At 44.9% G+C, this 14,212-nt stretch overlaps 2 protein-coding genes across 9 annotated transcripts in view; one reads left to right on the top strand and one right to left on the bottom strand.

The window, feature by feature from the left end:
- The window catches only part of cacna1bb (calcium channel, voltage-dependent, N type, alpha 1B subunit, b), a 262,230-nt gene that overhangs the window by 219,262 nt on the left and 28,756 nt on the right, over window positions 1-14,212 (bottom strand). The window lies entirely within an intron of this gene.
- LOC311037031 (replication protein A 32 kDa subunit-like) overlaps window positions 10,076-14,212 on the top strand; it is a 469,874-nt gene continuing 465,737 nt past the window's right edge. The window contains exon 1 of the mRNA XM_084046080.1: window positions 10,076-10,084. Within this exon, the coding sequence (XP_083902206.1) occupies window positions 10,082-10,084 (3 nt within the window). The 5' untranslated portion in view covers window positions 10,076-10,081. The remainder of the gene's footprint in view (window positions 10,085-14,212) is intronic.

Below are 14,212 nucleotides of genomic sequence, written 5' to 3'. Positions count from 1 at the left end.
ATTTTTAACTCAAATCTTTGCTTCTGGGGGGTCCCTGGAACAAAATATTTTGATGGGGGTCCGCGGCCAAATACATATAATTTTGGGGGTCCTTGACATGAAAAAGATTGAGCACCAGTGATATAGAAACATACGTTTTTCAGAAAACTGTTGAGATTTAGGAGACATGTAGAATCAGCTTCAGGTTTCAATGGGTCTCTCTCTCTCGGGATTTAAAAATTTACTTGGGTAAAAGTACAAAAGTATTGGCATCAAAATGTACTTAAAGTACCAAAAGTAAAAGTACTAAATATTTGAAAATAGCAGATCTACAAGCTCACAACGCGTCGCGATGCGACGCGTTGTGAGCTTGTAGATCTGCTATTTTCAAATAGCCTAGGTATAAAATAGGGCTAAAGTGGTTAATGTATGTTTAATTATATCATAGTTTATATCTGAAAAGTAACTAGTAACTAAAGTTTTCAAGTAAATGTAGTGGAGTAAAAGTACAATATTTGCCTCTGAGATGTAGTGGAGTAGAAGTAAAAGTAAAGTACAAACACCTCAAAATTGTACTTAAGTACAGTACTTAAGTAAATGTACTTAGTTACTTTCCACCACTGCACACACACACACACACACACAAAAGTCATCTCACACACACACGCAGTAAAGTACTGAGTATTACAATTATAGTTTCTCATAATACTATACCAGCCACCCATGCAAAAGAAACTATAACAATGAAAATCATAATCCCCGGCGTCAAAATATACGTCGTCACCAAATACATAGAATAGTGGGGGTTTTGAGTCGACTTTTCTGTGTCTGTATCCTTGACGTTTCTATGATGAACATGATGTAACATGTGTTTTTCTCCTGTATAACGTCTAATAAAAATCAGCACATGGACCTTTACAAGGTACGCCTCCTCTGTAGATTGAAATAGCTATGTTGTTCTGGGGAAATATTTTCCCATTGTGGAGCTGAGTTACTGACTGACTGAAGTACTTTACTGGAGTATTTCCAATTTTCAATACTTTTACTTCTACTCCACTACATCTCAGAGGCAAATATTGCACTTTTACTCCACTACAATTATTTGAAAACTTCACTAGTTACTTTGCGGGTATACGTTATGATATTATAAAACATAAATTAACCACTTTAGCTCTATCTTATACATAAGCTATTTGAAAATAGCAGATCTACAAGCTCACAACGCGTCGCATCGCGACGCGTTGTGAGCTTGTAGATCTGCTATTTTCAAACATTTTAGTACTTTTGGTACTTTAAGTATTTTTTGATGCCAATACTTTTGCACTTTTACTCAAGTAACATTTTGAACAGAGGCCTTTTACGTGTAACCGAGTATTTTTATATGGTTGTATTGTTACTTTTACTTAAGTAAAAAAAGTAAGTACTTTTTCCACCACTGCTGACTGACTGGATAATTGGCAAGTAACGGAGTAAGTACAGTAGGTGAGTACTGCAAAGCAAGTAAATAAAATTGAGTACTGTAAATAACGATGAGAATAAAAGAGTACGTTGGGTACTCTAAAGTGAGCAAGTAAGTGAACACAAAAGCAGGCGAGAGAGCAAGTCTTTTAAATAAGCAAATCAGATGGTAAGTAGGTAAGTGGGGAAGTGCACATTAAAGTTGTTCAAAAGCCGGGATAAAAAAAATGCCGTTTTCAATCACGGCACAAGAGAGGGATAAGTAGCGCTTACACAGTGAAGTCCTGAGTGTTCATTTAACTGAGATCGTGACAAATAATTACCCGTAAAGGGTCCAACGAGCACTCAGCGTTTTACATTGTGGCGTTGCTCTGCCAAAGCGCAGCCATTTCCATCTCTAAAAATACGAAAAGAATAGATGGGTGAAAACGGATTCCAGTTCCTCGCACGGAGGGTGGCAGCCTGCCCGTTCCCGAAATGATAGCGTTCACACTGTTCCGTCTTATCCAACACAGCTGTCAAGTCTCTCAACGCACGCGCGCACACACACACACACACACACACACACTTTTGGACAAGCACATCAATTATTTGTCCCGCACATGTTTTTTTTCTAGAAACATAGTGACATTTTGAAACGGCGTGTTGTTTCACACTCACAAACGAAAACGATTATAACATGCTTTTCTCCAGCGGTGGTAAAAGTACTCAAATGTTTTTACTTATTAAGTAAAAGTATCAATACGGCAATGTAAAAGTCTGGAATTCAACATGTATTTGAGTAAAATTACAAAAGTATTGATATCAAAATGTACTTAAAGTACTAAAAGTAGAAAGTACTCATTAGGCAGAATGTCCCATTTCACAAGTTTTCAAATGTATAAAATGTATGAAAATCATTTGAAAATAGCAGATCTACAAGCTCACAATGTGTCGCATCGCATTGTGAGCTTGTAGATCGGCTATTTTCAAATGGCCAAAATCTACATAGGGCTGAAGTTTTCAAATTATTGTAGTGGAGTAAAACTACAATATTTGCCTCTGAGATGTAGTGGAGTACAGGTGAAAGTACTGAAAATTGGAAATACTCCAGTTAAGTAAAAAAAAAACGACCTCAAAATTGTACAGTACTTGAGTAAATGTACTTAGTTACTTTACACCACTGCTTTTCTCCTCATCTCCTCGTCGTGCCTGAACTAAACCGTAAGTCACTTTTCACCTCCCTCATGAACTCCTCTTCAAACCGCCTACAACTGGACCCAAAACGCTGCTGCCAGGCAACTCACCAGCTCCAGGCGGACATGCCCCATCAACCCCTATCCTCGCCAGTCCTTGCACTGGCTCACTGTCAGTTTTAGGATCCCCATTAAGACCGGGAAAGCATCTGTCATTTTTAGATTTCTTTGGCTATTCAAAGAATTAGCAGATCTACAAGCTCGTAGATCTGCTATTTTTTGAAAAATCTTGAAAATACGTGCAAATCTTTGAATATATACTTTTCAAAGCGAACATTTGTCAAATATTTTGTCCTAGGGACCCCCAGAAGCAAAGATTTGAGTTACAAATGTTTCGGCCTCCTGGTGGCGCTATTAAAAGGCAGATGTGAAAAATGCAGGGCAAAGGTTTTTCCTTGGCCTCTAGCTCTTTGACTGCCAGAGTGATAGTGTAATATTGTCACCCCACTGCCAGCGAAAAAAAGAGCGATTTTACTGTATACCTTTGAAAAATCATAGAATATTCTCAATGACCTCCGTCCTCACGGACGTCGATCGCCTCATCACACGCACAGGCTTGTTGTAGTAGAGGGGAAAAAAATATCCAAACGGGGCAATCCATTGCACAGCTGTGGCCGTTTGAATCCAGCTTGTTTTTGCCGCAAAGCAAGAGGGGTCTTGCATTTGAAGACAGAGGGTTTTTTCACTCACTAAGTCACTAAGTTTGGTCTTGTCCTACGTACCTGTCGCCTTTGTAGGTGTGCAAAAGCTTTTTATAGATCCTCAGAGTTAACACAGGAGCATTAGGTTGCGGTTGCCAAAGGGGTCCGTATAACATCGCAGAATAATAAACTTTAAAAGGTAGACGTGATTGATAATAAATGAGATGAGCTCTCAAGTGTCAAATGAGACGGCCCCCGCAGAGACATACGTGCTAAATGCCCACTCTTAGACCACCTACACCAACTCCTCTGCCTCTGCTGGAGAGAGGGAGCTGTGTGTGTGTCCAGGACGCGAGATGTGCCGACTCACCTTCTACAAGAAGGGTGACGGAGGTGAGTCCAACAACTGCCGTGGCTGTAATGTAGAGAAGACACTGGAGCAGCTCCGGCAATTGAAGCCTGTATAATTTATTACAAATTAATTACAAACGCAGGGAGCACACCTGGCCTTCACCTAGGTCAATGAGCAGAGATAGTCTGTTGAAAACTGCTGTGTGTGTCACAGACACACACAGCATTGTCCTAATTACTTGGGGAAGCCACCTGGAGACCAGTTGCTATATACAGTGGGATGAGAAGAGGGCCCACGGAAGCACAAAAACACTGTCTTGAAGTCCAGACACCCTGTTCACCTGTTAACAGGATTTCTACTCCCTCGTTGGACTTTACAGTCACAAGAGGTGCTGTTCCACCATCGCACACTTAGACCGTTGGTTCTCAAAGTGGGGTTCGGGGACCCCCAGGGGTCATTTTAACCACTTTATCCATATGTTATACTTTGGCTATTCAAAAATAGCAGATATACAAGCTCATAGCGCGGCACCGAGTGCCACGCTATGAGCTTGTATATCTGCTATTTTTGAAAAAACTCGAAAATGTGTGCAAATCTTTAATGGTTTTTTTTTAAAAGGCAAAACATTTTGAACTCAAATCTTTGCTTCTGGGGGTCCCTGGCACAACATAATTTTCAGGTGGGGCTCCGCAGCCAAATACATTTGGTGGTCCTTTGGTGGTCCTTGGCACGAAAGAGTTCGAGAATCACTGACTTCGACAACGAAGAGCGCCGATCCAACGGTCCAATGGGACTTACTGTACGAAGCCACGCGGTTACTGTCTAAGAAAAAGGCTAGGGGTGGTTGACTGGGGAGCCACAACACACATGAACGGTTTCCTATACACACACACATAGCCTACATACAGCATGCTGTACAAACACACTGTACATACAGTCAGTGACCTATGCTGTCAGTCCAATGGATACATTAATGTCTTCCTCTGAATGCACCCAATGGTTACATGAGACGTTAAAACCCACTGTTGCTCCCAGCAGCCAGAGGCGATTGCTTTTCTGTCTGTGTTTTCTTCCCTGAATGGCCTTCTTTCCCTTGATGTGTAGAGCGGGACCCGATAAGAGAGGAGGGAAGAACTTTGTTGAACCCGGGGGCAAATTTGTGTTTCAGCTCCATCCAGCTGATGGCTACTCAGATGGAGGGGGGTAGGGGGATGGGGTGGTGGCTTAGGCATACTTCGACACACGGCCATAGGTAGTGGTCTGGGGGAGGCAAAGCGGTGACCTTCTGATTATCAGATGGCCTCTCCGCCCACTCAGCTACGGCTGTAGTCACAGCACCCTGACATTTGAACCACCCTCATGGGTGATTTCACTCAATTTCCTCTCAAAGCAATTGCAATACGCGTTTCTTTCTTTTTTTTTTACTTTCCTGATGTCATTTCTCGAACCACTATACAGCAAAGTGAGCTGTGAGCTTGTAGCAAAATGCATTGTGGCTATTTTCGTTATTCGTTGCACAACAAGTTACATAGGGCTTAAAGGCAAAGTTCACCCCCAAAATGACTTGTTTCTATCGATTAGTCACCCTATGGTGACTTGAATTTGTGTTCCTTTGTGTTCCGGTAGGAGACACAAAGGAGACTCTTTGTGTCTCCTACCGGAACCTCTGCCTACCGGTCCGCTGGTCATCAAAGTATTGGCTTAGGAATGCGACAAAAACAAAAAAATATCCATGAATGAATTCAAGTCTCCATTGGGTGACTAATCGATAGGAAAACAATATTTTTTGGGGTGAACCATCCCTTTAAACAGGGAAATACGTAATTTCGTCCCTGTGTCGGTGCTATGCATTCTGACTGTGGCTGGTCGTGTCTGTCCATGCTTTGCATTCTATTGATCAGGCCTTTGACACAGAGGGAAAATGTATTCTCTTATTAGCAGCAGCTTCTAATGTCTAATCAGGACAGATGAAAGGTCTGCCACCTCCTCTCGCTGTGCTATAATTTAGACTCTCATTAGAATTGGACGGCTGTATCGACATAATTAGCCCAATGTTACAGAGGGATTAAAGAGCATGCTGGCTTCAGAGTGGACTAACAGTAATAAGAGGTACAGGAGTATATGACGACAATCTTGACTCATTAGCGTAAGGACTTTCAATAGTGAGATGAATCATGTCCACCCATTATGAACGATGAAGAATTTCCCTTTTTTCCCTGATGCAGCCTAATTGTATATTCATATAGTGTGCACTAAATTACACATTTACTCACTGGTGTCAATAACCACTAAGCCTTTGTTAATTATCCGGCAGTCAAAAAGGTAAATGTTTGCTCCACATAACTGTGGGTGATGCTCTCTCACTCTCTCTCTCTCTCTCTCTCTCTCTCTCTCTCTAGACATTTTCAAGGCAACGTCAATGTCAACGAGGTCGCGCTGACCTCGTTGACATTAATTTGTGAAACCACACAGTATAACCCTCAGTGATGAGCAACCATCAGGGGATCGATCATACTGGAGATAAATATTCTGTGACTGCTTGAAAAAGGGTAAGAAAATGGAATATTTGCTGGCATAGTCGGCACATTTTTTTAAATTCAATTGGCAGTTAATTATCGTTATAATGGTTATTTAGGAATTTAAGCATATTCTACAATACATTTACGCTTTTCCTTATGTCACTATCTGATTGGCCACACTGGAGTGGTCAACCTCCACACACATGTATTGATTCTCAACTTCCCCCACCTTGACCGGCCATTAATCTTTCTCCATACTTCAACATTCTCAATCATCCCTCCTCTCAATCTTCTTCACCCTCTTCCTGTTTGATAAGCACTTCAATTTATTGGTTTGTAGACGCGCTGGAATGGCCATTACTTACTTACGCCACAAATCCACTCCTGGAGCCACGTGTAAACGCCTGGACAGTGCACTGGGTCTGCTCATTAATTTAATGAAGCAGAGGAACCATTAATGGTCAACCCACTCAATCGGGGAACGCATCTGTGTCATTTTAGATGTATTAGGCTATTCAAAAATAGCAAATATACAAGCTCATAGCGCGGCACCGAGTGCCGCGCTATGAGCTTGTAGATCTGCTATTTTTTTTTTAAATCTTGAAAATTTGTGCAAATCTTTGAATATATATATTTTTTTAAAGCGAACATTTGTAACTCAAATCTTTGCTTCTGGGGGGGTTCACAAAATATTTTGAGATGGGGGTCCGTAGCGAAATACATATCATTGTGGGTGGTCCTCGACATGGAAAGGTTTGAGCACTACTGATATAGCAACATGCTTTTTTTCAGAAAACTGTTAGGATTTAGAAGACATTTGTATATGCGTTCCTGGATTGAATGGGTTAAGAACCATCAGCGCTGACTGAATCAAAGAAAAATGGGAACTCTCTCTGCATGGATTTACACAGAGAGGTTAAGAGAAAAAAAAGACAAATTAGGACTAGCTGTATTCACATTGAGCACTTGGTAAGATCAAGCCTTCCCAGTCTTGACCTTAAATGGCATTACTTGGAAAAGTTCAGATCAAACTGAGACCAATCAGTGGACTATTACTTCCATACTTCCACGGACAAGACGGATCAACTGCTTGACATGCTTTGGATGTCATGCTCCAACTGCTTTTAGGACAATTTATGACAGATATGGGGGCCGCTGTCATTCAAATTCATGGGCTTATTTGTGTTCCCCAGTCTGCCACTGTTCAAACTTGTGTCACATCATCATCATCATCTTGGCGGCCTCGAAAACGAGGATCCGTTCTCCTCATCTGATTCATTTCCTCTCCTCTTGAGCTAGCTGGGTTGATCTCTCCGTCTGTGTGCCTGCTGATGACTGTGGAGTCCAAGGTGTGAGTAGAAGAGTCGGGGGCAGTCTGGACACGGAAGTGTTGGAGGTGGACGGGGTAACAAGAGACGTTGGTGTCTTTGTTGACGCTTTGCTTCGGCTGCTCGTGCCCGGTCCGCCTCAAGTATCCGGACACCATTGGCTATTGTGCCGCGCCAGGCTGCACGGTCCGCTGCCATGGCTTCCCAGTTGTCAATAGGAATCTTGGTCTTTTTAAGTAGCTGTTTGAACTGGTCTTTCAGCCGTCTCTTTGGGCCTCCTACCAGCCTAGAGCCATGAGTCAGTTCACAGAACAGGGTCTGCTTGGGGAGGGATGAGTCTTCCCTGCGACATAGATGCCCAAAGAAGCGCAGCTGGTTCTTAGAGATGATCGCTTCTACGCTTGGGAGGCCGGCACGGGTTAGAACGTCATTGTTGGTAATGCGCTCTTCCCAGCCAATTCCCAGGATTGCCCGCAGCTTTTGCTGGTGAAACCTCTCCAGGGTCCTGATGTTTTTTCGATAGAGAGTCCAGCTCTCCGACCCATAGGTAAGGGTTGGCATCACAACAGCTCTATAGACACCGATCTTGGTTTGTGCGGACAAACCATGTTGTGAGAAGACACGGTGATAGAGCTTGCCGAAGGCTTGATGGGCAGAGCGAATCCTGTTGTTTATATCCTCGCTTGGATCGTTGGTGTTATTGATCATAGACCCGAGGTAGCAAAATCTGGACACCTGTTCAACTGTGTTGCCGTGGATGGATATGTCAAGAGGCTGGAGAGGGTGGGCAAGCTGGGATTGTGCCAGGACTTTCGTCTTTCCAACATTGACCTCCAGGCCTGCACTCTCATATGCTTCCACAAAGGCATCAGTAGACTCCTGTAGGTCAGCAGGGGAGGAGGCTGGGGCACAGCTGTCATCAGCATACTGGAGTTCTGAGATGCTCACTTCAGATGTCTTTGATCGGGCTTTCAAACGTCGCAGGTTAAAGAGACCACCATCCATCCGGTATCTGATACGCACTCCAAGGTCAGGGTGAGACTTATTGACACGTAGCAGAACAGCTGCAAGATAGAGTGAGAAGAGTGTCGGTGCGAGCACACATCCCTGCTTAACCCCGGTGGCAATGGGGAATGGTGGTGAAGCAGAAGCACCATGGATGACAGAGCCCATCATTCCATCGTGTAGGCCCCGCACTAGTTGGACAAAGTGTTGGGGGCAGCCGAACTTCTCAAGCACTCCCCAGAGGGCAGCACGAGGGACGGAATCAAAGGCCTTGTACAGGTCGAAGAAAATCATCGTCATGGGTTGCTGTTGTTCCCTGGCTTTTTCTAGCAGCTGGCGAGCACAGAAAGTCATCTCTGTGGTTCCACGGCCTGGTCGAAAACCGTACTGGGACTCTGGGAGAACTGATTCACTGAGGTCAAGGAGGCGTTTGTGAAGGACCCTGGCAAAAATCTTCCCAGTGATGGAGAGCAGGGAGATGCCACGGTAATTTCCACAGGTAGAGCGGTCGCCTTTCTTGAAGATGGTCACGATAGTTGCATCCCGTAGATCTTGGGGGACATACTTGGATTCCCACATTGACAGGAAGAGGAGATGGATTTGTCTCAAAAGGCAGTCCCCACCATGTTGTATGAGCTCCGCTGGAATGCTATCAGGACCAGAAGCTTTATTGGGCTTCATCTGTTTGATTGCTTCCCGTGTCTCCTCAAGAGAGGGTGGGAGACTCATCCATGATTTAATTGGATGTTGAGGAATCTCACGGAGGAAGTCTTCTGAGACTTGGGAAGGCCGGTTCAGGAGGTCTTCGAAGTGCTCCTTCCATCGGGTAAGAATAGCGTCTTCTTCCTTCAGGAGTACCTGTCCATCAGCAGAGCTTAGAGGATGAGAAGAGGCATGTGACGGTCCATAAATAGTACGGACGGCTTGGAAGAAATTCCTTGTCTCGTGGCGGTCGGCATAGCCTTGGATCTCCTTGGCTTTCTCGATCCACCATTCATTCTGCAGCTTCCTGATGGTACGTTGAGCTATAGCCTTGATCTTGCGAAAAGCAATTTCCTTCCCTTTGGATGTTGGTTGGCTTTCCCATGCTAAACGAGCTCTCCGTTTTTGGTCAATGAGGTCACGGATTGCAGAGTTGTTTTCGTCGAACCAATCTTGGTGGCGTCGTTTCACAAAGCCTATGGTCTCACGAGCAGTTGAGCTGATGGCATTCTTGATGGCGCACCAGGACGCTTCCGGGTCTGAAGTGTCATGGTTGGTGTCCAAGAGACGTTGAGAGAGAGAAGAGCAGAATTGAGCTGAGGTGTCCGGATCCCTGAGTGCGGAGACATCAAGCTTTTTTCGAGGAGGATTTGCATGCAGCCTGGGTTTTGGCTTCAGGCGAATTCGCAGAGAGGAGAAGATAGGACGATGGTCAGTCCAACAATCGTCAGCCCCTCTGAGGGCCTTAGTGATGAGGACCATGCCTAGATCTTTCTTTCGGGTTATGACATAATCGATCAGATGCCACTGGTGTGAGCGTGGGTGCATCCATGAGGTCTTGTCTCTGGTGCGTAGTCGGAAGATGGTGTTGGTTATGCACAGATGGAATTCTGCACATAAACCAAGAAGTAGCAAACCGTTGGAATTGCAGGTGCCGATTCCTTGCTTCCCAATAACGCCATGCCAGAGTTGATGGTCTTTCCCTACTCTTGCATTAAAATCTCCCATGAGAAGCAGCTTGTCATGCAGGGGCACAGCAGAGAGGGTAGTCCGAAGAGATGCGTAGAAAAATTCCTTCACATCAACGTCCGAGTCCAGAGTGGGGGCATAGACACTGACGATGGTAACGTGTCCATGTTGGAGAGGGATGCGAATTGTTGTAATTCTTTCGCTGACGTGCACAGGAAGCAGATTATGCTTCCTCACCAGAGAGCTGCGGATGGCAAATCCGACTCCATGAAGGCGAGGTTCCTCTGCAGGTTTCCCCTTCCAGAAAAAGGTGTATCCAGCCCCAATTTCCGAAATTTGGCCTTCATCAGCTAGTCGTGTCTCACTCAAAGCCGCCACGTCTATGTTGTACCGGGCAAGTTCCATTGCAACAAGAGCGGTTCGACGTTCTGGCTGACTGTTGTCACGGTCCGTGAGAGTGCGAACGTTCCAGGAGATGAGGCGTAGAGATTGTAGGTTCAATTTTCTTTTTGTGTTCTGACCGCAAGAATGGGTGAGTCTGCCGGGTGCGGTTACCCGGCCAGACTTGGAGGTAGCGAGCGTGTTTGGCCCACCTTTTCTAGGGCCTTCTCCGGATTGGAGAGGGCAGCACTATGGCTAAAAAGCCCTGCCCTGACACAGACGCAGCTACCGAAGGGCGATGTCGCCACCATGTTCATCGTCCCAGCGATCATCACGCGTCTGCCGCCAGCGTGTGGGTCCCAGTGCTAGGAGCTCCCAGGGCTCACCTGCCCCTGCTCCCGTCGCCTGTTGTCCAACGCCGCTGGACTTTTGGAGAGATAGGAAAGCTAAAGTAAAAGAGAGAGAAAGAAGAGAGGAGAAGCCGTTCGCGTGAGGTTTAAGGTGGAGTTGGAGCGCGACATCCGATCCACCATCTTGGTCTTCAGGTATCTTGATCCACGGCAGGAAGAGAGATCCAGACGGCGGAGATACCATCTGACTGCAGCTCAGGGTCAACATCAACAAGGATGTTGCTTTGTCGGGTATTGCTTTTCGTCCCGCAGGGTGCCTGATCACCCTCCCCAAGAACTGAAGCTCAAGGGGGTTGCCGGTTTAGTCGCCGACGGCCCGACCATGAACTGGCTGTACACAGACCCAAAACATTATTTTCCACATGCGCCACAGAGGGAGAAAGATGGATTTGCTGACCGCGCCTTCCTGATTTTAAGAACGTTCTTGTATACCAGTGGTTCCCAACCTTTTCTGGATCAGGGTCACACTCACTTTCTGAGTCCATTCCGAGAGGAATTAAGAACGTGGCAACCATGCCCTGAATTGAACATATTTGTAACAGCATTGCTTCATTCATCCCCATCCTCTCTCCATTGTTCTCCTTTGTGTGTGTGTGTGTGTGTGTGTGTGTGTGTGTGTGTGTGTGTGTGTGTGTGTGTGTGTGTGTGTGTGTGTGTGTGTGTGTGTGTGTGTGTGTGTGTGGGGGGCGGGGTTACACAAAAACATGCATACCGTATGTTTTGTGTAAAGCCAAAAATCCTCTCTCTCACACTTATGCCAGTGTGCCAGTGATTGCCCTGCCCTGTGCCCATGCCTAAGGTTGCCTACCCCTGCACTATACAAAAAAATATCTCTGCCACTCCTGGCAGAGATAAAAAGATTACAGTGTATTTTAATTCATGAATATTTTAACTTGCATTCATTTCATGATGACATGTTTAGGACGAACATGTTTCCCCCGCGTCACTTCAATGAAGGCTACATTCAGTTCATGAATAACAACAAAGAACTCAGCTAAACACTGACCTTTGAAACACATGGCTTCCCGCTTGTACTGTAGAAGCTACTTAATTCAAACCTAACAAAGAAATGATATGGTTTTCGCTACTTGTCAGTCACCCCCGTGAAATCATAAATACGTGCAGACCAGCCGAGTGCAGCCGAGTGCTCCATTATTTTATTTGGGTAGTCTCGACCTGAAGTGCTGCACGTATTATTCTCTCTGGTCAAGTTGTCCCTGTTGAGCACCGACGGGCCCTTCTACCTTCAACTGGTTGAAGCGCACTGGACTTCTCTTCGTGCCCATTTGTTTTTTACTACGCCTACGTTCATATTGTTAATGCTGTTAACCCATGTAGACCTGAATCTTATAAATCCTAACCGTTTTCTGAAAAACTATTGTTGCTATATCAATCGTGCTCAAAAACAAAATTATATGTATTTGGCCGCCGACCTCCATCTGAAAATATTCTGTTCCAGGGCCCCCCAGAAGCAAAGATTTGAGTTACAAATTTTCGAGAGACAGCGAGATCCAATACCGACCTCGACGTTGCCATGCCATCGTCGAAACGCTACTGACGGCGTCGGTAACGCCGCGACGCAACCGACCGAACAACCGACGGTCAGTAGCGTCGCGACGCAACCGACCGAACAACCGACGGTCAGTAGCGTCGCGACGCAACCGACCGAACAACCGACGGACCGACCGAACAACCGACGGACCGACCGAACAACCGACCGAGCCGCGGAGTCCTTCACGCACCAGGCAACGTCAATTTCCATCCGATCCATCGACCTTATCTGCGCTCTTCTGGCGCAGCCCCCCCCCCCCCACCTGTCCCCCCCACCTGCGTGACCCCCCCCCCCGGGACCCCCCCCCCCGGGACCCCCCCCCCGGGACGCCCCCCCGCCCAAGGGGTGGATAGTAATAATTGTATATTTTGCGCATTTGATCCAGAGTAGTTGAGATTTGATTCGGCCATATCTTTCTGAATGTAACTTGTATTTTTATAATTGTATTTTTTATATGATCTGTAAAGTTTATATTTTCATTTGCTACCAGGCATGAATTCATTATAATTTATTATATATATTTTTCCTTATTTTCTTTCTTTATTTACACGTGCGTAATAAACGAAGCATTTTGAGATTTCATCCGCCCAGATCTTTATGAATTTTACTTGAATTATTATAATTTTAATGTTTATATGATCCGTACATTTTATAATTTCATGTGGTATCAGGCATGAATTTATTTTATTATTTTATTTCATGTATTTACATGCGCGCAATTACACGCATCTAACTATTGGACTCAGCTCTGGGGACACGGTGCGGCTGCAGAGTTTACCTTGCAACATATATGATAGAGCAACTTAAGTGCCTGCAGAACTTAATAATATAAGCACACTTATTCTCCAGGCAGACAGACAGAAACAGTCTGTCTGTCTGTCTGTCTGTCTGTCTGTCTGTCTGTCTGTCTGTCTGTCTGTCTGTCTGTCGGTATATTATGTTACGAGCGACCAGAGTCGCTGTCCTGGCGGAGACCGCGGAGTCCTTCATGCCACCAGGCAACGTCAATTTCCATCCGATCCATCGACCATATCTGCGCTCTTCTGCCCCCCCCCCCCCCCCCCCCCCCACCCACCGGGACCCCCCCCCGGACCCCCCCTCGGCCCAGGGTTTCACTCCTAATAATATCTATCTATATATCTATCTATCTATCTATCTGTCAATTAAACTATCATCTGTCACAAGGGTTTTCAGCCCAAGGACCCCCTGAGAGAGAGATGAAGCCGGGACCCCCTCTATATAAGCTCACAACGTCTTGCGCTTTGAGACGAGCTTCTAGATCTGCTTGTGGATCTGTATAGTATAGAGTATATTATGGTGGAGAAATTGAGGCTATTCAAGGATTATTATTATTATTATTATTATTATTATTATTATTATTATTATTATTATTATTATATATTATATATTATTATTATTTGGTCCATGAGTCGAATCGACAGCAGCTATATTTATTTTATTTTAATGTCAATAAAATGTATTCTCTAAATATTATAGGCTACTAATATTTCCTGAATGAATTAACTTGGTAAATAGGGTCGGGATGACATGTTGCTATAGTCATTAATTACCCCAACCAACATCAAAGTTACCGTGCATTATCATTAAATCAAATAAAAGTTTATTATTACATCTGTCTTGCCTGTATGTCCTTTCACGAAAGCAATTGGCACTACTTTAT

This window comes from Gymnoscopelus microlampas, assembly GCF_963454915.1.
Source record: "Gymnoscopelus microlampas genome assembly, chromosome: 21".
Lineage (NCBI taxonomy): Eukaryota > Metazoa > Chordata > Actinopteri > Myctophiformes > Myctophidae > Gymnoscopelus > Gymnoscopelus microlampas.
Note: the sequence above shows the minus strand (reverse complement) of the source record. Positions and strands in the feature narration are given on the sequence as shown.